The sequence below is a fragment of the Tetrao urogallus genome (assembly GCF_951394365.1).
Source record: "Tetrao urogallus genome assembly, chromosome: 1".
NCBI lineage: Eukaryota > Metazoa > Chordata > Aves > Galliformes > Phasianidae > Tetrao > Tetrao urogallus.
Genome location: NC_136813.1, coordinates 1,734,561 through 1,757,902, shown reverse-complemented (window position 1 = coordinate 1,757,902; position 23,342 = coordinate 1,734,561). Strand labels below are relative to the sequence as shown.

General features: G+C 52.5%; 2 protein-coding genes across 2 annotated transcripts; one reads left to right on the top strand and one right to left on the bottom strand.

Annotated features, from left to right (window-relative positions):
* On the bottom strand, positions 1-13,995 carry XRRA1 (X-ray radiation resistance associated 1; the record flags this gene model as incomplete). The annotated part of the gene is made up of 18 exons (XM_079549279.1): positions 1-260; positions 972-1,077; positions 1,558-1,670; positions 1,799-1,955; positions 2,343-2,579; positions 2,978-3,096; positions 3,385-3,478; positions 4,040-4,156; positions 4,637-4,677; positions 5,051-5,310; positions 6,281-6,379; positions 6,863-6,996; positions 8,358-8,455; positions 9,015-9,087; positions 9,842-9,913; positions 10,118-10,272; positions 11,490-11,596; positions 13,934-13,995. The coding sequence occupies 18 exons, from the start codon at positions 13,993-13,995 to the stop codon at positions 1-3; spliced, it is 2,304 nt and encodes a 767-aa protein (XP_079405405.1).
* Positions 13,996-14,152: 157 nt separating this feature from the next.
* On the top strand, positions 14,153-21,530 carry SPCS2 (signal peptidase complex subunit 2; the record flags this gene model as incomplete). The annotated part of the gene is made up of 5 exons (XM_079549647.1): positions 14,153-14,191; positions 19,077-19,160; positions 20,195-20,355; positions 20,741-20,875; positions 21,344-21,530. The coding sequence occupies 5 exons, from the start codon at positions 14,153-14,155 to the stop codon at positions 21,528-21,530; spliced, it is 606 nt and encodes a 201-aa protein (XP_079405773.1).
* Between the last annotated feature and the right edge of the window lie 1,812 nt (positions 21,531-23,342).

Sequence of the window (23,342 nt, the reverse complement as noted above, 5' to 3'; positions counted from 1 at the left end):
TTATCCAACCCCTGCCCCTGCTGTGGATGTCACTTTGGGCACCTTCTTGGACGCTTTCTTCCCTGGCAGCAGCAGCTGTTTTGATCTCCTCTGCTTGGAAGCTGCAAGAAGTGCTTTGACCACAGGTACCTCATCCCAAAGCCTGGTGGTGCCCGGGTCCAGCTCCTTGCTGGTCTCAAACACCTCCTGGAGCTCCTCCATCAGCCTCAGTGCCTCCCGGTATGTCTTGGGGCTGGATTTCCTCTTCTGCAAAGCAGACGCTGGAAAAGGTGCAAGCAGAGCACTGGCTCCTCTCAATCATAGCTCCCCAACATTTGAATTTCCCTCCTGCTTCCCTGTATGCCAGCAGCCCCAGCCTTCCCATCTTAACAGCAGAGGGGATGGGGACAGGGATGGCAGCAATCTTGAGCAATCTCAGAGTGCAGACAGGTGTCTGTGAGGCTGCAGAGCTGGATTCAAGCCAGACAGTGGCTTTTTTTAGAGACTGCAGAATGTGTGACTCAATTTCTACTTTTTCCACCACTCTTTCCCCAACCAGTGCAGGGAAAAGAAAAGCAGTGAGGAGCAGCCAGGTGGTGGGCTTGTACTAGCAGCTCAGGATTGTACCACCATAGGGGCTGCGACAGAGATCAAACTTGGCCAGCACTCAGAGCCCCACTGCTTCATCTCAGGGGCAAATAGATGCTTTATGATTCTCCCCAACAGACAGGTTTGGGGTAGAGTTACTCCGGCTGTGCAGCCAAGAGACTGCAGCAGTGTCTGCTTTGCATTTACTCCTCTGTCAGCCCATAGCTAGAGAACATCAGTGTCCAGTGTTTTTGGCTGAGGGGGTCAGAAACATGGGATGAGGTTGCAGCAATAGGGAGTGCCTCCATTCCCCGTTACTGGGAGTTAGGGCTGAGCTCAGGAACAGCCTCATCCTGCCTCTATAGTGACATGAAGAGCAGAGATGGGGGGGCAAGAGAACATACCCAAGGGGACACTGGTGACAGTTGAAGTGTTTCTCATGGCCACCAGGATTCTTTCCAGGACTTCTGCTTTCGTCTTTCTAGCAGGAGGGTCAGGCATCCTGCAACGCTGTGAGGAAGAGAGGAGGCTGCAGCATGCCTTCCTCCTGGGTGATGCTCCTCCACCTCCTTCTCCTGCCCCTCTCCCAGACTAACAATGCTGAAAAACCCTGGAGATGTGGCACTTGGGGACACGGTCAGTGGAGGATGGTGGGGATGGCTTGGGGATGGCTTGGGGATCTCTGAGGTCTTTTCCAACCAGAATGATTCTATGATTCAAAGCCCGTGCTTCTGCAGGAGGTGGTTGGGAACACTTTCTTTTGGACCAACTGATCCATTTTAAACTCTTGACTGAAGATTGTAAGTATATAAAGCAACACTAAAGAAGCTTTCCAAGACCCCAAAGCTTCATTATGGCTGCAGGGACTGTCATTTTATCACAACCCCTGCTCCTTGCCATCCTTTGCAGCATATGGGTTGGGGTAGATACAACTTCCAGACACCAACACCAGTGCAAGTGTTCTCTCCCTCCAGACCTTGGTCTCATCACCTTTTTGTGAGGCACATAGGGCTTCTGCACGCTGTCCAGTCGTGGCTTGGCATCCCGGTACACCAGGGGGTGCTTCAGGACATAGTAGAGAGCCTGCACATTCTTCTGTATCCCTGTGAACCAAAGGGAAAATGGGTCATCAGCAGCTTTTTGGTGCTTCTTCCTTGGGCAGAGCAGATTACACTGCTCATCAACCTACCCAGGGTTTTCTAAGCAAGGGTCTCCAGCCCTCTTCACTCACCAACTGGCTCAATAAAATCTGGGTCAGTGTCTCCACCGAGCAGCTCCTCATAGCCCTTGTACCACTCTGGAACAGCCCAGGAGCTGCATTCCTCCCTCTGCTTGCTCCTCTGTTCCATCCTGTCCTCTGCCAGCAAAGGCTTGGAGTCATCCTCCACCTCAAAGCAGCAAAAGAAAGGACTTGGCAGCAGCACTTGGCCACCAGTCCAGGTGATGAGGTCAGCCAGAGCCTGTCCTGCTGTGAAGAGGTGCCTCCTGGTGGCAGTGAGCCCTGCAGTCACCACCTTGTCCCTATGTGCTTGGTGGAAGCAGGCATGGGGGGGGAAGGGGCCAGCCCCATCCTACTGCCAACTTAACAATCCCAAGGAAAATTGAACCCCAAAGTTGCCGTGGTGAGCAAGAAGAGAGAGTTTTCCTGCAGGTGCCGCAGGGACAATCTGTGCTTTCCTGTTAGCAGTCCCACACTTACATCCCTTGCAGTCAAGGGAGGATTATAAGCACTGATGCTGTAAATACCTGCACAGCGATGGCCCAGCCTCACCCACCTGTGTCATGAAGAAGGCTTCAACGTCCTCCTGGGCTGTGCTGGGAGTCCTGGGATCACGTTCCCCATGCCCCACTGCTGGCGTGGAGCTGATGGGAGGCAGTGGCTGGGGTGAGATCAGAGGTGCAGCTCCTCCTGCAGCCTCTGCCATGGCTGGGATTGGTTTCCATATGAAGGTTTCAGCAGGAGCTTCCAGCATCAGTGGCTGCTTCTCGACTTTGGGGAGATGAGATGAGACCTGAGAGGACACAGCAGTGTTCATGCACGATGCTGTGAGCATCAGCGTTGGGTTGGACCCCATGGCTGGAGGCTATTTCTTAGGGGACAGGGATGCCCCAGCTGCAGGGACACTCCACAGCAGCTTCATTTCCCCAGCAATCAGCCCTTTGGGCAGGGCTGGAGCCAAAGTCTCTGTTCTGAATCCTGTGTGGGCACGGAGGAAAGAATTGAGAAGTGAGAACCCTCCCCAGCCCTTCCCTTCCTCCATCCTACCAACCCCAAGGGGATCCACACAGCCTACGAGCTCTTCCCTTACCCCAGAAATCTGGGTCCCAGGCAATCCTACCCCAAATACTGCAGCCATGGTTCAGTCCCTGCCTTAGGACAAAGCCTGCTGTGCAGCCTGCCCTGCCTCACCTTGCGGCTGGCTTTGAGAGGGATGGAGAAGTGCCACCTCCTCACAGCTGGGCTCTTGTGGTGAACAAGTTGAATCCCCAGCTTCTGCTGGAGGAGCCGGGTCAGCAGAGGTGGGTGCCCTGTAAGAAGCAAGGGTGCATGAGGGCTGCAAGCAGCAAAATTTAGCCTAAAGCTGCACTACTGCAGTCATGGTTGGGCTGTTGGGTTCCAGTGGGACCAGGAGCAGCAGCAGGGCACTGCAAACAAGGCATTGCTGTTTGCTTTGCACTTTAGCAAGGATTAAAGCATCTCCTTGGGGACCTGGGCCAGCACAGCAGCATCCAAACGCTGAATGAGAAGGGAGTCCCTGTCCCAGAGAGGGAACTGCACCCACTCTGGGAAACCCCAAGGACCAGCTCATACTGTACCACTGCGGGTGGTGGTAAGAGGGTTGTTGTGAAATGTCAGCTGCTTCAGACGTGGGAAGAAAGCCACGGGTAAGAGGGCTGTCTCATCCATAATCTGCAAGATAAAACAGTTTGCCATTTCATTTTACTCTGAGCAGCTGCCACTGAGCTGAGGCTGTAGAGTTTCCTCCCAGTCCTACTAAAATATGTCCCTCTGATGTAGTGGGCAGGAGCCAAAAGCACCAGGAAGGGGAGGTTAAGTGAATGTGGGGCACACTGAGAGCATCACCTTCCACTGGGCAGCTCCAGCAAAGGCAGGCCTTCATATCCCCCATTTCCTGATGAAATCCCCTCTTCTGGTGAATAGTGATGAATTCTCAGCGTGATAAGGCACCTATCACATAGGTACCCATTGCTGGCGGTGCCCCAAAGCCAAGCTGGATTTTGGGCACCTAGGCTATGATTCTATGATAATGTGCAGGTGTCTAGACAACCTGAGAGCAATTCAGCTGCCTAACAGGTGCCCTGTCCCACCTGAGAGATGCTGGGTATCTGAGATGGACACAGGGGTTGGAGAGAACTCTGCAGCAGAGGCCAGGGTATCTCCAGGGGGACTAACCCCAGCTTCAGACAGCTGAATCTCTGCACCTATCCAGAGACACAGGGCCCAAATCACCTTGTTGAAGGCCAGGCTGAGATGTTCCAGTACAGGAAAGAGAGCACAAACGTCTCTGCACGTGGAAAGAGCAGGCAGAGTCTTCAAGGCAGTTGGGTCTCCCTCCCAGGGAGTGCCCTAAAAAGAGGAGGAAGAGGGTGAGATGCTCCAGAGGCTCTCGAGGACGTGGCAACATCTCCATGTGCTCAGTGCATGTTGAGATTGGTGCTTTCCCAACTGCTGCCTGCTGTGCTCTAAGAAAGGGGCAAATCAGCACAGACAGCCCATCTATCAGGATACCATCCTTCAGAGCCCAAACACAACTGGAATCTGAATGAACTCCAGGCTCCTGAGCTTCAGTCCCCACCTGAGTTGCAGAGCACACTTCCCCACACAGGAAGGATATGTTTGAGTGTTTTCATTGGCAAAGTTTAAGCTCAGATCTATCTTGGTTGAGTGAAAACTTGTTCCTGACCTCCCTGATGACAGACAATACTTACTTGCAGCACTCAGTGTAACTTGCCAAACTGATGGGCTTTTATGCAAATTCTGCTGAGAGAGGCAACGGGAAGTTTTGGAACCCACACCTCAAACCACAGCTCAGCCAATGGTTCTTACCAGCATTGGACATCCCTGAGAGTCAGAATTAAACACGACCTCTGCAACAAAACACAAGCAAAGTGAAGGTTTTGATGTCCAGTACATGAAGCTGAGCACTGGGCCAGCCCCAACCGTGGCAAGGTTGGGATTGCTCTGGAAAAACCAAGTTAGCATCAGGCAGGAACTGGCTCAGTGGCAAAATGTGCTCCAGGTAAGGGGAAATTTGTGTCCATTAAGCACCCAGTAGCACAGGTTAGCTAAGATGTCAAAAACAGTGCCATATGTCTTTCCTTCACTGTTTTGTCAAGCAGCTTCACTCGCTAGTAAACACCCCGCAGATCTGGAAAGGTTTCACTCTGATGTAACTGAGCCCTCTCCCACTGTAACATCTTGCAGTATCAGCAAGGGCAGGGAGAGGCGTGTGCTGCTCACCAGTCCTGTCTGGAGCCCCGTTGTTCTGTAACACGATGTCTTCAAGCTGACCTTTCTTCGTTTCCAGCTCTGCTGGCACCTCCTTGCCCTCACGCTGCGATGGCTGGGGCTGCTGCCAGAGGCTGCTCAGACACTGGTACCACTCTGCCCTGAAGCTGCCATCATCCGACGTAGGGTGGAGTGAGAACTGCATTCTCTCTGCTTGGTGCAGGTAGGGGACTGCTGAAATCCTGTTTCTGTCCAGATTCAGTTCCCTCAGGCTATCGGAAGAGGGAACGTATGGGAAACTCCACTTTTGCTTTCAGTGTTCACACAGCCATCTGTTCATCCTGTCTCTTGAGCTGCCTCCTCGCCGGGCAGCCCAGCAGTACTGCAGAACTGCACTGACACCTTCGTTCTGCTGCCCCATTTCCCCTCCTCCTAACAAATGAAATCCTAACTGTAGGCTCAGTCCAACAGTAACCCTAAAGCCCAACACTTCAGTCCCCCACCCCAGCCCGTGGGTTGCCTTGCTGAAGCTCATTTCTTGTTGAGAGTTTAACAGACAAGGAGACATCCTAGCAGCTTATTAAATCACCCACAGCTCTGAAGAGCTGTGGTCCTACTGGGGTCCCCTAACAACATTCCCCCTTTCCACAGAACCATAACATCATCAGTGCCTGGAGTGACAAGAAAACTTAGAAACCCAAATCTCTGCATGCCAGCCCCCAGCCTCACGATGAGCAATGTGACATTTCCCCCAGGAATATCTTGGCAGAGCTGACAGTGCAAAGTCCCACCTTTGTGTCACCAGGTGCACTGTACCCAAGCCCACCACAGCTCGGCTGAGCTGCCCCTTCCTCTCCTCTCTGGCTGAATCATAAAAGCTGACATTAAAGAAGGGAAGTTGAATCTGCAACCTCTCCTTGCGCTGCTGCACTGATAGAAAGGACAAATTGGAGCAAAGAAGGGAAAAATGGAGAAAGCTGTTTCTCAAATCAGACCCAGAGATCAGCAGACACCCGGGGCAGGGTCTGAGTTCCAGCCATCTGCTGGCTTTGGCCCGCCTGTGTTTTGCAGCAGGCCGTTTGCTATTGTTCAGCCCCATTTGCAACGCTAGAGAGAGTAAACAGGGAAGTATCTGAGTGAATCACAAAGATTTTGTTTTCCATTTTAAGGCTGTTTCCGTGCAGCAGCTGACAGCTGACAGCCCCAAAAGCCAGCACTGTCTGCTGCCAGGTTCCTGCTTACCTGCGGAGATGAGACAGGCTCACAAAGACACCCGGCTCTGACAGACGGTTGTCATCCAGCAGCAAGACCTCTAGGGACTGAAATCTCAAATGAGCAGAGCTGTGAATACAAAGAGCCTCATTAATAACACAGCCAAGCAAAGACAGGTGAAAAACACATCCTCTGCTGTCACTGGGAGACGTGTGTGCTCGCTCTGCTGGGAGACAGGGCAGGGGCTGCTGGCATTTTTGAAATAGAAAACTGCTAACCTACCTAAAATCGAATCAGCCTGAAAAGACCATCTAGCTCAGTGCCTTATCTCCAACCATGGCAAAAACAGCGGGGGCCTTGGCATGGTGGCTGTGCTTAAGCTACTGGGAAGGCTCTAATTAACGACGTATAAACAGCAACCTGCTCCTATGGCTTGGCCAGCAGACGGAGCTGCTGAATCTCTGAGTCCTTCTCTGCCTCCAAGGACAGAAGACGTGCTGGGTGAGCACGGTCCCAGCTCAAAGCATCAGGTCAGCCCCGTGGCCCCAGCATCTCACCCCCGTGTGAAACCCCCAGGCAGCTCAGGAACCAAACCAAAGCTTGTGCACTTACCCCCAGGAGCCTGCCAGGTCTGTAGGCAGAGACCGAAGCCTGTTGGCTGTCAAGCGAAGGACCTTGAGCTGGGACAGATCTCCCAACATCCAAACGTCTTCAGGGGATAAATTATTGTAGGAGAGATCCAGATCCTGAAGGAAACAAAGAACAAGACAGCTGGCTTTACTGAGGGCGATACTGAATGCTTTCCACTGTGCTACAGGGACAGTTTTTTGGAGACATTGCAATGGGTTGCGTTTCCCTGACAGGAGCTCAAAGCTCTTTCCAAATCAATTGAATTTTCCAATCAATCTTTTCAGCGCTGTGCCGTCTTCTCCAGGTCATCAGCAAGCAGGATCTCAGAACACCAGACATCAATAAAGCTGGGATCCGTGAAGGTATCTTAGGAAGGGGAGTTTTGATGGAGAATAACACACAGATGGGCCCCATCCCTACCTTTCACAGCTGATGCCAGCAACCAGGCCACTTGCTCAGGGATGGAGAGGACTGGAAATTTGGTTCTCCAACACCCAGAGCTGTGCCCACAGACTGAGACAAACCCTGAGTGAGTGGCCAAGAGTACATAGGAGACGTGCAGAAGCTCTCCTGTGTTTTCAAGGATTTGGGGACCTCCCAAAGCCTGTAGGAAGAAGGGAGGTCAGGACCACAGCAGCAAGATGTGCCCTGCGGTCAGAGCCTACGGAGCTTGCAGCTGAGCTGTAAACCATTCTGTGAACAAGTCAAGAAAGAAGTCCATAAGACAAAACTTTCCATCCAGCAGCTATCTGAAATTCTGTATCCAGTAAGAGACAGAAATCCAGGCAGGGACACCTCTGTGAAGAGAGCAAGCTCTCTGCAAGAGAGACCCACTAAAAGCTGGAGGGAGAGGACAAACTACAGCCAGCATCCCAAGCGTGTTTTTTGCTCTTAGGATCCATTTTCTCTCTTTTTCACACGAACAAACTAACCAACCAACTTACCAATCTGCTGTGTTAGAGAGGCAGCCCATAATTCATAGAAACCATGGATATCTGGAGATGGGGAGGTAAAGAGTGGCATGGAGGAGGATGGAGATCTGCCAGCCATCGTACAGCACTGTGTGAAGGATGACACTGGTGACTGACAGCTGGCACTGGGGTGACCCCAGAACCTCAGGGTGAGGGCCCATGAGGAGTAAAAGCAGGGCAGGGGGTGAGGAGAACAACAGGATCTACTGTGGGGACTCCACGATGGACTGAGTGGAGAGGATCCTACAGCACAGACAGGTGGTCTGTTATGGGGAAATAAGGAGTCCTGTGGCAAAAAGGGCTGAGCAGCAGCCATCTGTGAGGGACGGCTGTGAAAGAAGCAAAATGTGCAGATCCTTGAGGGACAACAGCAAGGGCATCCCAGATTTAAAGGAAGCAGGAAGAGAGGATCACCCTACAGCTTCAGAGAGCTCGCACTGAAGGGGCACACATCCATGCTACGTGTAGGGGGGAGATGAAGAAGTCTCAGGTCTCTCTCAACTTACTTCTAAATGCCTGAACTCTCCAGGAGTGATTTTCAGGTTTCTCAGTCCATTCAATGAAAGTTCCAGCTCTCGCAGCCCTGGAAACTTCCGAAATGGTTCTGCAAGAATGAAAGAGGAAACATTTTAGCAGTAAGAGCAAGCCAGGTCCTGTCCAGGTCTGGGATGGACCAAAACCAGCCTGAACAAGCAGGATTCTGTAACATTGGAGCATTATCACTTGGTGGGCTAGAAAGAAAATGCCAGCTCCATTAGACAATTGTCCCTACAACATCTAGCTTGTTTTCTTGCCTTTGTTTCCCACCCAGATTGGATTAGTGCTTGCACACCAAGCTTTATGTGTCTTGCTAGTTAGAAACACATCTCCCATCTTGACTGAGCTCGGTCACTGGATTTGGATTCACCTCTCAGCTCTACCACTACACTTGGGAGCTGTGGGGTCATTTCTTCACTCAGTGTTTCAATGTATTAAGTGGGGATTTTCTTTGCAAAGAGCTTTGCTTTCTAATAACAAAACAAGACACCACAGCAGCACACAATGATCATCCCTACAGATGATAACGTCAGCAGGGAGTTGGTGCAAGGATTTCAGCTGATTTTAGACAAGCATCAGCCACCCTAGCTTGAAAAGCAGTTTTTTTTGGCAGTGCAATCCCTTACCTAAAGTCAGCAGGTTCTCAGCAGCGTTTATAAAAGCAACACAATCAAATTTCTCAAAATCATCTTCTTTAGCCTGAAAGATATATTCAAACATACACAGATAGAGCTCTGGCTGTACACGGATCTGAAACAGCTGAGTCTTTCTGTTTCTCACAATGCCTAAATCACAGCACTTCATTACATCTCCCATTGGTTGTCTGATGATGGAGAGAGCATAGGGGGGAAGCACAGCTGATTTGGTGGCTGGCATCCAGAAGACCTGGACGACCTGAGCTCCAAAGCAAAACCCCCTCTGTGCTCTCACTGCTGCCCACGTGTGGCCCATCAAACTCAGCCACTCTCCAGCACATCTGTCCTTCACAGCAACAGCCCAGAACCCTGCAAAACACACTACGAAGCTATCAGCACCCTCAGATCCTTTTGTCTTTGTCCCCAGCCCAAATACAAGTTGCTGCTGAAGTCAAACTACCATAGCTGAGAGAAACATCCACAGAACCAGAGTGAAACGAGTGTAAACGGGGAACTACACCTGGTGATGACCATCATCATTTGATTATGAAGACATGAGCCAAAGTTTCACAAGGCAAATCATTCAGGCCTGTTTACAGCTGGCTGGCTCACCCTCCTGTGCAGGAAATATCCTAGAATCAAAGGAAAACCCTGCAGTGGAAGGGCCCTGCAAGGATCACTGAGTATAAATGTGCATGCTGCTAACATGGCTTTTTCTGAACTCTGCACACTTATATGCTGGTATGGTTGGGTTGTTTGGGTTTTTTTTTCAATTTTTAAGGCAGTCTGTTCACATTTATGGAGCCTCCAGTACTCACAGAGACCAGATTTTGGCCGCTTACGTTCACAGAGCACAGGTCAGAAGGGTTCTTCAAACAGTGGTGCTTCATCTGGAGGGAAAAAAACAAAACCAAACACAAATGTGAAGCCCTGCTCCATGTCCACGAGCAATCTTTTCTCATCCTGGAACCTGGACTCCAAAAGCAGACCTGAAATTGTTTCCTCCCTCACCAAGTGATTCCCTCACATTGTGCTTCGGGTCACAGCGAGAGGGGAGAAAACATCAGGGGGATGGGGAAGGGAAAGGCACTCACCAGAAATGGCTCATCCAGGATATGGTTTTCATCGTTTCCTTGTGCAGAAACAGCACTTGGAGGCTTCCTCCTCTCCTCTGGTGTCTCCTTGGTGGTTCCTTGCTCAGCCCAGGGCTGTGGGGTGGCTGTGGGTGCCAGCAGACGGCGCCCAGCCCCTGGGACAACAACACAACAAAGCAGAGGAGGTGGCAAGGTGAGTTTGCAATGCTCTCACTGTGCTTTTCTCAAAGGGGCTCAACTCCACCTGATGGTTCAACCCAGCAACGAAACCCATCATTTTAAATTCAACCTTTTTTTTTTAATGAATAATTGAATCACAGGATCTCTAAGGATGGGAAAGACCTCTAAGATCACCAAGTCCAACCCCACCAGTCCCCACTGACCAACGTCCCTCAGTGCCACATCCCCATGATTCTGGAACACCCCCAGAGGCTCCTCCACTCCCTGGGCAGCTGTGCCACTGCCTGACCTTGCAGAGAAGATTTTTTTTCCTAATACTTAACATGAACACTAGAATATAAGCTGAATTGGTAACCATATACTTAAGACAGCAACATTAAGCTGCAGCCACAGCCAAGCAAGTCCAATCTCCCTCCCAGAACAAGACTATCAGCAACACTAGATCAGCCAGTGGTGGCTTTGTCCAGCAATTTCACCACCTCCCAAGGCAATTCTAGCTGCAAATATCCCTGCTCACTGCAGAGGAGTGGGACCAGATGGACTTCAAAGGTCCCTTCCAACTCAAACAATTCTGTGATTCCAACTCAGCATGCACCTCCTCCAGAAGTTACCAGTTGCAATGTTTGACCCCCTTATGCTGCCTGCCACTATTAAGAATTGAGTCTGGTTTCATTCATTCCAGCTTTCTTTGCAGCTGTAAGCACCAAGCTGTTCTCATGCTCCTCCTGGCAAGATAAAACAAGCCCAGTGCTCTCAGCTTCTCCTCAAAGATCACGTGCCCCAGCCCCCTGACCAGCCTGGTACACCTCTCCCCTATTTCCCAACCATCAGAAGATATTTCTGCCATTCCTAAGCACTTCACAGATGTTCCTCTCAAACACAAAGAATCTCTAGCTCAGAACAGCTGATGGAGAGCTGCACGGTGCTATCCACGTGCCTGTCATGCTGAGACATGTGCTGGAGCACATATTTAACACACATCCCTTCCATTTCAATTCAGTTTTAATCGGTTTTAAGACTTTTTAGGCACAGCTTTAAGTTCTCTGGGTTCTCCACTATGAAGTTGATACAGAAAACCAGCACTGAATATTCTCTCTAACTGGCCCACAACCCCATGGAAGGCAGATGTGCCCACGTGGACACAACACGAGCTACAGGATGACTTTGCCAGCAGCTCCCCAAGAAGTGTCACCTCTCCTGTTGCACAAAATGTTCCTGGCAGGAAAGCAGTCAGCCACATAATTGCTCCCATCAGCCATTTTGTAGAGTCCTGCTGTAGCCATCTTGACTGCAGCACACCTGGAAAGAGTGGGAAACAAATACGTGGGTTAATTTTTTCACTGCTTCTAGTATGACCTTGCTTTAAGCAGCTAAGTGTAAGGGTAGTCATGAATCAGCTTGTACACTAAGGAACACCGTTAGTGACACACGAAGAGCATCACTGCTCTTAAAATAGAGGAGTAAATGAGGCAGTACATGGATGTACATGATTTTCCACTTCAGGACAGCAAGATGCTGTGTGTGAGTCACAGAATCACAGAATTGTAGGGGTTGGAAGGGAGCTGCAGAGCTCATGGAGTCCAACCCCCTGCCAAAGCAGGTTCCCTACAGCAGGTCGCACAGGTCGGCATCCAGGCAGGTCTGGAACATCTCCAGAGCAGGAGACTCCACCACCTCCCTGCAGCCTGTTCCAGTGCTCCGTCACCTCACTGCACAGCCGTTCCTTCGCACATTGCTGCACAACTTCCTATGCTGCAGTTTCTGTCCGTTTCCCCTCGTCCTGTCTCCACTCCCCACTGAACAGAGTCCGTCCTCGCCATGCTGCCCCCCACACCTCAGATACTGACAGACCTGGATCAGGTCCCCTCTCAGCCTTCTTTTCTCCAGGCTGAACAGACCCAGCTCACTCAGCCTTTCCTCATAGCAGAGATGCTCCAGGCCCCTCGCCATCTTGGTGGCCCTCCGCTGGGCTCTTTCCAAGAGCTCCCTGTCTGTTTTGTACTGGGGAGCCCAGAACTGGATGCAGTGCTCCAGATGAGGCCTCAGCAGGGCAGAGCAGAGGGGGAGGATCACCTCCCTCGACCTGCTGGCCACGCTCTGTGCAATGCACCCCAGGACGCCATTGGCCCTCTTGGCCACAAGGGCACACTGCTGGCTCATGGCAACCTGTTGCCCCCAGGTCCCTCTCCGCAGAGCTCCTCTCCAGCAGCTCATCCCCCAACCTGTACCAGTGCATGCAATTATTCCTCCCCAGATGCAAGACTCTACACTTGCTTTTGTTAAACCTCATCCGGTTTTTTTCTGCCCAGCTCTCAGCCTGTCCAGCTCTCGCTGAATGGCAGCACGGCCTTCAGCCAATCCTCCCAACTTCATATCATCACAAACTTGCTGAGGGTGGCCACCATCCCCTCATCAAGGTCATTGATGAAGATGTTGAACAAGACCGGACCCATCACCGACCCCTGAGGAACACCGCTGGTTACAAGTCTCTAACCAGACTCTGCACCACCAACAACGACCCTCTGCGCTCTGCCAGTCAGCCAGTTTTTAACCCACCTCACTGTGGGGGTCAGGCTGCGTGGGCAATGGTTTGTGGGATTTTTGCTTCATCCATCAGAATCACAGAACTGTTAAGGCTGGAAAAGATCACTATGATCATCAATTCCAACCATCAACCCACCGCTATCATGCCTACCTTCCTTCTTCCTGCCCCTTTCTACTGCGATCTGAGAAGGCTCTGGGATACAGATCTCACACCTTCTCAACCCCACAACTTTGGAGGTGCTCTGTCAGCAGTTAACACTTTTATCCTGGAGGCCCTTAAAGAATGCCTTCATTGAGATGGAGATGCTGTGGATTTTGTCACTGTGTGTGCACGAGGTCCTTCCAACCCCTGTGTCCATGCACAGGCAGCAGCCTCCCATCTTGTAGCATGAAGAGGTGGCAATCTCCAGGTGTCACCATAATGGTATCTCCACACCTTCTCTGACACCCCACAGCACAGCTTAACTACAGTGTTCACATATGGTGATGGCACCTGGGACAACAGTCACTGCTGTGTTATGGGCAGTGAAATGTTGGCACTGGGAGGCACACACTGACACACAGGTGGACCCTACGTCCATCTACACAACCCCTCCAGCTGCGCTCCACACACGTACCCCGTTCGTTAAGGTTGGAAAGGCCACTAAGATCATCCAGCCCAACCATCTACTCATGCTTCTGACCACTGTAGACCACGTGCCATAGCTCCACGGTTCTGGAACACCTCCATGAGAGGCAGTGACTCCACCACATCCCTGTGCCATCTCTTTCTGAGAAGAAATGTTTCCTAGCATCCAACCTAAACCTTGAGGCAACTTGAGGCCGTCACCTCTTTGTCCTATTGCTGTCGACTGGGAGCAGATGCCGACCCCTCCTCACCACAGTCTCCCTTCAGGAATTGGAAGGAGCTTACGTCACCCCTGAGCCTCCTCTTCTCCAGACTGAACCTCCCCTCCGGGCCCAGCAGCCCCCTCTCCCTCAGCAGAGTACCTCCAGGCCTCACCCCCGCACACACCCAACACGCACAGCCCCGAGCAATCTCTCCCAAAGCCTCCTGCTCTCCACGCTCGTCAGAGCAGCTCCAGGCCTCACCCCGTGTCCCTGTGCCCCCCGCCCCATCCTCCTGCGCGCTCTCCCCGCGGCCTCCTCGCCATCTTCCCCTCAGCGCCGCGCCGTCTCCATGGCAACCATGGAGACACGGAGCGGGACTACAACTCCCAGCACGCTCCGCGCTTCCCGCCGCCGCCCGCGCGCAGCCAATCAGCGGCCGCCACATCGCGCGGGAAGGGTGGTGCGGAGGGCGGCGAGAAGATGGCGGCCAAAGGCGGCAGGAATGGGCTGCTCGATAAGGTGCGGGGCTGCCGCCCGGCTTTGACCTCTATTTCTTTTTCACTTCTGCTTCAGCGCTGCCCTTGGGGCTGTCTTCGGGTTCACCCCGGCCCTCCAAAGCGCTGTGAGGGGAGGGAGAGCGGGAGGCGGCGGGCGGGCAGTGTGCTGAGGGCTGTGTGAGGGGCTGAAGAGTCTGTGGGAGAGCCGGGGTGAGAGCTGGGAGAGTTCGTCCTGGGGATGGGAGGGCTCTGAGGAGATCTGGATTTGATGTTCCTGTGTCTGCAGGGAGCTCTGGGAAAGGTGGGCAGGGGGCTCGGTTGGGGGGTGTTGGTTGGGTGGGACGGGAGGTGACGGCCTCAGGTGGCTCTGGGGTGGGTCAGGTTGGGTGTCAGGAAAGCTTTTACCTGAAGGAGTGGTGAAGCACCGACACAGCTGCCCAGGGAGTGGGGTTGTCACCGTCCCTGGGGGTGTCCCAGAGCTGTGGGGATGTGATACTGAGGGACGTGGGGATGGATTGGGGATCTGAGAAATCTTTCCCAACCTTCACGATTCTATGAAAGCTATGGAGCCAGGCTGAGAGCTGGGAGTGTTCAGCCTGTGGAAAAGAAGGCTCTGCAGAGAGCTTACAGCACCTAAAGGGGCTGCGGGAGAGCTGGGGTGGGCTGTTTGTCAGCTACGTGGTGTTAAGCTCAAAGTAGCTGGATTTAGATTAGATGAGGAAGAAATTCTTCACCACCAGGGTGGGGAGGCTCCAGCACAGCAGTCCCGAGCTGTGAGTGCCCAACTCTGGCAGTGCCCAAGGTGGTGGATGGTGCTGTGGGCATTGGGCTGTTGGAGGCTTCCCTGCCCGTGGAGGGATTGAAACTGGCTGAGCTCTAAGATCCTTTCCAACCCGAATGTTCTGTGATTTATATTTTTTAACCTTTCTCATGTATCAGCTTTGATCTCAGCTCAGTTCCAAGCAGACAGGTATTTGTGTCGCAGCCCATCCTTGTGTTTGGTGAGTGCTGATGCTCCTCTGTCACAAAAACGAAAGGCCTGGAGGCGTTTTGTTCACAAGATGATAGAAACTGATGCCTCCATCTCAAGGGAAGGAGGGTGTACCTTCAGAGTGCTGTGCTTCCTTCAGCAAACTTCAAAGCAGGGATGGCTGCAGTTGAGAACAGTTTGATTCTTTTTCTGTTGATGTACGTGTATTTACAAGCACAGTTCTTGTGTATTTGTTTTGAGATGAAGCTCCTCATGCTGTGTGTGAGATTTGGTGTGAAATCTTCAACGCAGCGTCAGCCACTGAGTGAATTCTGTTAGTGGAAGATGCTAACGAAGTACTTCTGGCAATCTTTGTGTGCAGCCTTCAGCTCCCGTGTGAGAGCACTTTGTGGTTACACTTAAAGAGCTCTAAGAAATACCACACTCTCAAGGTGTTCTGTGTCTTCTGCTGTGTCCTCTGTGTGTGGAGCTGTGGTTGTTTCAGAAGGAAATGAAGCAGTTGCTAAGGGAAGTACATCGTAGTGCAGGAGGAGTTTCAACAGAGCTGTACAAAGCACACACAAGACAGTTTTCTTTCCTCCCTCTCCTTTGTGCTGATCCATACGTTTTTGTTTCCTGCTTCCTGATGACTTAAATCTGGTAGTAATATCTGTATTGCAGAGGTGTTATCTGATAAATCATGCTCTTAGTCCCTAAATTGCTCAGGTTTTTCTCAAGCAAGACAGCAGTGGCATGGGACTGAGGCTTTGTACTCCCATAAAAGGGCTGCTTGCTTCATGTTTGTGTTTGTACTTCACAGGGAGCTGAATCAGGGTGAGTTCAGGGAGCCTGGGGTGTTGACTATCCCATTTTTTTGTTGTCTTTCTCATATTCTTTCAGCATTGATGACAACCAGGCAGTTCCTCCTGACCCTGGGCAGCCTGGTCTGGTGGTTGGCGACCCTGCACACAGCAGGGGGATGAAACTGGATGATTATTGTGGTCCTCTTCAACCCAGGCCATTCTGTGATTCATTCTTTGATTCATTCTATGACCCATAGAACCAGGGCTGTGTGCCTTGCAGTGTGCATTGTGTGCTGGGGCTCATCCTGGCTCCCTGGGCTGCATGTCAGTGTCCTGATTTAAAGCTCCTACACCAGCATTCATATAATCACAGTAGAAACAAATCTTTCTTTGTGACTTATGTTTTCAGTACTCACAGCATGCCTTAAACTTCAGAGCAGTATTTGGAGAGACAGGCTGCTCTTGGGTGCAACGTAAACCAAGCTGACAGCAGAACAGGAGGAATAAAGCAGGGGGAAAATGAAGTCTGTGCTGCTCTTTGAGATGTGAGTGGCTTGACACCTCCCATAGGATTTTTCTGTGCCTGTTGCCAGGGAGGGAGCTTGCAGCTGTAGGTGAAGGTGACTGCAGGCATGGTGAGGGATGGAGTGCTTGGAGCTGGGGGTGGCTGGGGTGAGAGAAAGCCTGTGTATTGCTGCTCCTTTTTTTGGAGCTAAGAGCAGAATGCTGCCCTGCAGTCACCCAGCTGCAGGTAGCTGTGTTGCTCAGGTATTTCAGCCAGGTCCTTGTGTGCTTCCTGTGCTTTTAGGACTCTCCCACACGTTGAAGCCTCGTTCTTACACAAGAGTAAAGCAAGGGCGTGCTGTCAAGTACTAAACCACCTCTGAGGTGTGCCTGACTGCAATAACCTGGCTGTTATCCCCTGGTGTGGGGAGGAGGAGGCATGCTTCTGTCACTTGGTTTTGGATGAAAGGAGTTGGTTGAGTTGCAGCTGAACTGAAAGCAATCTCAAAATGGCTGCAGGTTTCTGTGAGTTCCCCTCCCTGGCTCTCACAGGTCAGAGAATTGAAAGGGGAGCTGCAGTGCAGTGCTGGGAGGAGGAATTTCAAAGGGGCAGAGGTGAAGGGGAGACTGAAACTCCTCCCTGGCTGAGTCCCACAGTGCAGATATGTCCCCATTGCAAGGTCCTCTCTGGCCTGACCCACCATGGGGGGTTCAGGATGGAGTGCAAGAATCCAGAAGGTGATTCTCGCGCTGCCTGGGTAAGGCTGGCCATAAATCTGTTCCCATGTGAAGATTCCTTCAGTGAGGGACATGTCTGCAGTCCGGTGCCTCTGGGGACAGTGGCCACAGAGTAGCTTTAAAATCCTGAGGCATTCAGTGATAAGCCTGAGGGCTTTGGTTTCATTTCTTCTTTTGATTCCTGAGTCTTTTCTCACTGCTGTTTTCCAACTATTCCATCTTCAAGCCCATCTAAGAAGCTGTTGGTTTTAGGACATAAGCAGCTGGACTAAAAACTTGAGTTTTGGCAGCGAGATGGATGTGCTGTGCTTCAGTGCCAGGTGAACCACGCTGCTGCCACGAGCAGGGACTCCCAGCTGTGACAAACAGCCCTGAGGTAAGAGCAGATTAGGTGACAACCAAAAGGGATGTGTGGCACTGATCACACCTGGGATCCCATCGGAGCTGGAAAGCTCAGGGTGGTAGCACTGCCCACTGTGCATCTCCCCAGCTGGGCCTCGAGTCTCAGAGCATCTTTTCCCAGTGAGAAATTGTAGATGTGTGTAAAGGAATAAACACAGCTCCTTCTTTGTTCCCTCTGCAGCACGTTGAGCAGAGGACTGCTCCACCTGCAGCAGGGAGCATTGCTGTGTCAGGTGTTTTATCATAGAATCATAGCATGGCCTGGGTTGCAAAGGAGCACAGCGCTCATCCAGCTCCAAGCCCTGCTGTGTGCAGGTCGCCAACCAGCAGCCCAGGCTGCCCAGAGCCACATCCAGCCTGGCCTTGAATGCCTGCAGGGCTGGGGCATCCACAGCCTCCTTGGGCAACCTGTGCCACTGCCTCACCATCCTTTGGCTCAAAAACTTCCTCATCATCTCCAACCCAAACCTCCCCTGTCTCACTTTAAATCCACCCCCCCTTAAAAAATAGGGAATTCTTTCCCATTCTCTACTCCTGATAGTGTTGTTTGTGGGAATCCGTAGGGCTGGGAGTAAAACTGCTGTGGGTGCTTTTATAAAGAAACATCAATAATTGAAAGAATTGTTCATTCCATTTCTTTCACATCTACTTCTTGCTCCTGATTCATACCTGTGGATCCTGAAAGCTAATCACAACTTCACCAATGTGTTTGTGGGAGGGAGCAGGTCGGGTTTTACATCCTCCTTCCAGAGAAGGAAAGGAGCTCTTCTGACAGCTGTGTTGTAAATGCAACTGGGGGGCTCTGGGACTGGGATGTAACAGGGAGCAGTCACTCCAGTTGCTCAGATGACTTTGATACGACGTGCTGCTTTGAAAGGTAGCCAAGAACTGCCACCACAAACACTGTCATTCAAAGGGAAGTTCATGCCTGTAAGCTGTGCTGTCTGGGATTCATTGCTGTGAAGGATCTCCTTCTGCAGGCGGGTCTGAGGGAGATCTGGGCACAGAAGAGCTGTGGCGTTGCTTGGTTTGTAGCAGGGATGGACTGCCTGGCACTTCTTTGCCATGCCTTCTGTGGGTCTCTTACGACCCTGTTGGTAAAGGTGTTTTGAGTTCTTCCTCCCGTTATATCAGCCCCCAGAGGATCTGTGTGTAACTTTCTTCCCACAAACCATCAGAACACCCTCAGAGGCCACAAGCAGGGCCACGCTGCAGCTATTGGGACCAAAAACAGAAGAAAACCAATGTAACAAGTTGTTTTCTCAGTTTTTTTTCCCCCTCTGCTGGTGGCAGAGTTGAAATCTGCAGAGCCTTTCTTTGGCAGTGGAGCTTTAGAGCTGGAGTGGCTGCGGTGCAACACAGCTCCCTCTCACACAGCTCTGTAGGTATTGGGGTTTCTCTCCTAACCTTTGTGTTCCTGACGGCGGCGAGTGTGTTAGAAGGGACTGTTACCCCATCCCAAATCTCTCACGTTTTGCTCTCCGTTGCAGTGGAAGATCGATGACAAACCTGTGAAGATTGACAAATGGGACGGCTCAGCTGTGAAAAATTCTTTGGACGACTCTGCCAAAAAGGTGTGTGGTGACAGAGCTGCTTCAGCAGCTCTCTGGGCTCTTCAGAAGGATGATTTGGTCCTGGTGAATGAAAAACTGAACACGAGCCTCTGGATTCTTCAGAATCCTGGTGACATTCTCTTGCTAAATTACCCATTTTGTTACCTCTGCAGTAAGGCACAATGCAGAGGAACTTCCCAGAAATCAATCTCACTGTACAAGGAATGGATTGAAGTTGAAGGAGGGCAGAGTGAGGTTGGATGTCAGGGAGAAGTTCTTTAGAGAGAGAGTGGTGAGGTGCTGGAACAGCTTGAGAGCAGCCCTGCAGAGAAGGACCTGGGGGTCCTGGTGGATGAAAAGCTCAACATGAGCCAGCAGTGCTTCTGCAGCTGGGAAAGCAAATGGGATCCTAGGCTCCATCAGCAGAGGGGTGGCCAGCAGGGACAGGGAGGGGATTGTCCCTCTCTGCTCTGCTCTTGTGAGGCCCCATCTGCAGCACTGCGTCCAGGGCTGGAGCCCCCAGCACAAGAAAGACAGGGAGCTGTTGGAGAGGGTGCAGAGGAGCCACAGAGATGAGCAGAGGGCTGCAGCACCTCCCTACAAAGACAGGCTGAGGGAGCTGGGCTTGTTCAGCATGGAGAAGAGAAGCTGCGGGGTGACCTCAGTGCAGCCTGCAGTGCCTCAAGGGAGCCTGCAGCCAGGAGGGGAGTCAGCTCTGTGAAAGGGGAGATGGCAGCAGGACAAGGGGAAATGGTTTGGAGTTGAGGGAGGGCAGCTGGAGGTTGGATGTCAGGGGGAAGTTGTTTAGAGACAGAGTGGTGAGGTGCTGGAACAGCTGCCCAGAGAGGCTGTGATGCCCCGTCCATCCCTGGAGGTGTTCAAGGCCAGGTTGGATGGGGCCCTGGGCAGCCTGGGCTGCTGTGAGATGGGGAGGTTGGTGGCCCTGCATTGGTGGGGGGTTGGAGCTTCGTGATCCTTGAGCTCCCTTCCATCCCAAGCCATTCTGTGGTTCTTTGAAAGCACAAAGTGAACCCATGTCTGCGTTCCTCCTGCAGGTCCTCCTGGAGAAGTACAAATATGTGGAAAACTTCCGCCTGATCGACGGGCGCCTCATCATCTGCACCATCTCGTGTCTCTTCGCCATCGTCGCTTTGATCTGGGATTACCTGCACCCCTTCCCTGAATCCAAACCTGTCCTCGCCTTCTGTGTCGTCTCATATCCTTTACATGCGCTCTCTTTTTAAGACCACGGGGGTTTGGTTTTCCCAGAAAGCACAACAAAGCCCTTCTGTGTCTTCCCATGTCGGCCCTGTGGGAATTTGTCTGCCTGGAGATCAGCTGAGATCCAACTCTGCTTCGTGTGACGCAGTGCACTGGTTGTCATGTGCTTACATGTGAGTCTGTGTGTGAGGATCCAGGCCCCCCCTGGGCGCTCTGGTTGACTTTTCTAAGAGCCAACTCACGTTGAAGAGTGAACTCTGCAATACCAGAACCTGCTTGGAGTGCTGTTCCTAACGGGATGGCAGTGGGCTCTGTGTGTGGGCTGCCGGGTTGGTTCGACAACGCAAACGGGCACCCGAATTTCCTTAACTTGGTCGAACGTATTTTGTGATGATGGGAATCCTGACCATCTATACCTCCTACAAAGAGAAGAGCATCTTCCTGGTGGCTCACAGGAAGGACCCGGCTGGGATGGACCCTGATGACGTGTGGCAGCTCTCCTCCAGCCTCAAACGGTACCGTGAGCTCCTCCTGTGCTTATCACAGGGCAGGAAAGCTTTGGCCAAATGCCACCAAAACGAGGCAAAAGGAGTGGTGTTTTTTGTGCTGATCCCACGTGATTCTGTAGGATCCAAAGAGTTGTCTCTTATTTTTGCACTCTTCAATCCGTTTCACAGTAAGTAAGTAAGAAATGAGGGACAGCACCAAGCGGTCCTTTGCCACAAATCTTCACATCTCACTTCTTAGTCAATGGGAAAGGAAAACCCAATCCCTTAACATGAACAGGTTGCCCAAGGAGGCTGTGGATGCCCCATCCCTGCAGGCATTCAAGGCCAGGCTGGATGTGGCTCTGGGCAGCCTGGGCTGCTGCTTGGCGACCTGCACACAGCAGGGGGCTGGAGCTGGATGAGCATTGAGCTCCTTTGCATCCCTGGCCATTCTATGGAATTACACTCTGAAATCTGTGTTCCCCCCCTCCCCAGGTTTGATGACAAATACACCCTGAAGCTGACCTTCATCAGTGGGAAAACCAAACAGCAGAGAGAAGCTGAGTTCACCAGGTCCATCGCCAAGTTCTTCGATGCCAACGGGATGCTGGTGATGGAGGCCTACGAGCCCGAGGTCTCCAAGCTGCACGACAGCCTGGCGCTGGAGAGGAAAATCAAGTGAGCCGACCTCCGTGGAGCTCAGCGCAAATAAAGGAAAGCAGTGCGAGAAAGCGAATCGCTTCTAATTTTGTTCTTCTGGTTGGTTTGTTTTTTTTTGTCCTGAAATCCTTTTCCCCTTTTTGAATCGATGGGGATCGGAAGTCGTGCTGAGCTGCGCCCACCCGCAGCTGGGTGGGTTTAGGGGGGATGATTGAGAGGGCATTGCTCTGTGCCACACATCCCTATGGGAGGAATTCAGGACAGAAAGCCTCGTTGAAACCAACTGTCTGTTGTTTGCAACCCGAGTTCTCTTTATTTTTATATTTAATTGCTCTGGGGGATTGTTTTTATACCAAACCTTTTAGGGCCGTGGGAAGGAGCGGCGTTCTGCGCTTGTCTCCCGGCTGTGCGTCCGGCTGCTTTTTTCTTCTCGCCGCGTACGATGAAACCCTGCTGGAAAAACGGCATTTTTTTAAAGCGCTTTTATGTTTTTCGTTTTCAATAAAAGGAAAGAAGCGATGTGAGCGATAACCCGGCGCAGCTTTAGGGGCGGTCCGTGAGTCGGGAGGGGGGGGGGAGGAGGCGGTCCTTGGAACCACCCCCGTGGGGTCGGGGCGGAGCTGGGGGAGGGCTCGGAACGGCGGAAGCGGCTGCGGGAGACGGTGATCGAGGGCGAGGGGGGGGGGACGGACGGGAGGGACGACCGAGGTACGGGAGTGCATTGGGGTTTGGGGCGTAATGGGGGACTGGGAACGTTGGGGGTGAAAGGGGGGGTGGGGGTGGTTGGATGGGGGTTTGCATAGGGGGATTGGGGAAATTGGGGAGGTGGGGGGGGGGTGTCCTCGGGGTTTGCAGGAAAGGGGGGGCATTGGTGTATATTGGAGAGGGGGGCGGGGGGGCATTGGTGCATGTTGGGGGGACACGGGGGGCATTGGTTCGTATTGGGGGGGGTACAGGGGGCATTGGTGCGTATTGGGGGGGCGCGGGGGGCATTGGATCCTATTGGGGGGCATTGGTTCGTATTGGGGGGGACGCGGGGGGCATTGGCTCGTATTGGGGGGGGTACAGGGGGCATTGGTGCGTATTGGGGGGGCGCGGGGGCCATTGGATCCTATTGGGGGGCATTGGTTCGTATTGGGGGGGACGCGGGGGGCATTGGTTCGTATTGGGGGGGCGCGGGGGCCATTGGTGCATATTGGGGGGGCATTGATGCGTATTGGGGGGGCGTGGGGGGCATTGGTTTGTATTGGGGGAATACGGGGGGCATTGGTTTGCATTGGGGGGCATTGATGCGTATTGGGGGGGCGTGGGGGGCATTGGTGCATATTGGGGGGGCGTGGGGGGCATTGGTTCGTATTGGGGGGCATTGGTGCATATTGGGGGGCACGGGGAGCATTGGTTTGTATTGGGGGGGCGCAGGGGGCATTGATTCGTATTAGGGGGGTGCAGGGGGCATTGGTGCATATTAGGGGGGCGCAGGGGGCATTGATGCATAATGGGGGGACGCGGGGGGCATTGGTGCATATTGGGGGGGGCGTGGAGGCATTGGTGCATATTGGTGGAGCATTGGTGCATATTGGAGGGGGCACGGGGAGCATTGGTTTTTATTGGGGGGGCGCAGGGGGCATTGGTGCGTATTGGGGGGGTACAGAGGGCATTGATGCATATTGGGGGGGCGCAGGGGGCATTGGTGCATATTGGGGGGCATTGGTTCGTACTGGGGGGGCGCGGGGGGCATTGGATCCTATTGGGGGGCATTGGTTCGTATTGGGGGGGGCGCGGGGGGCATTGATGCATAATGGGGGGACGCAGGGGCCATTGGTTTGTATTAGGG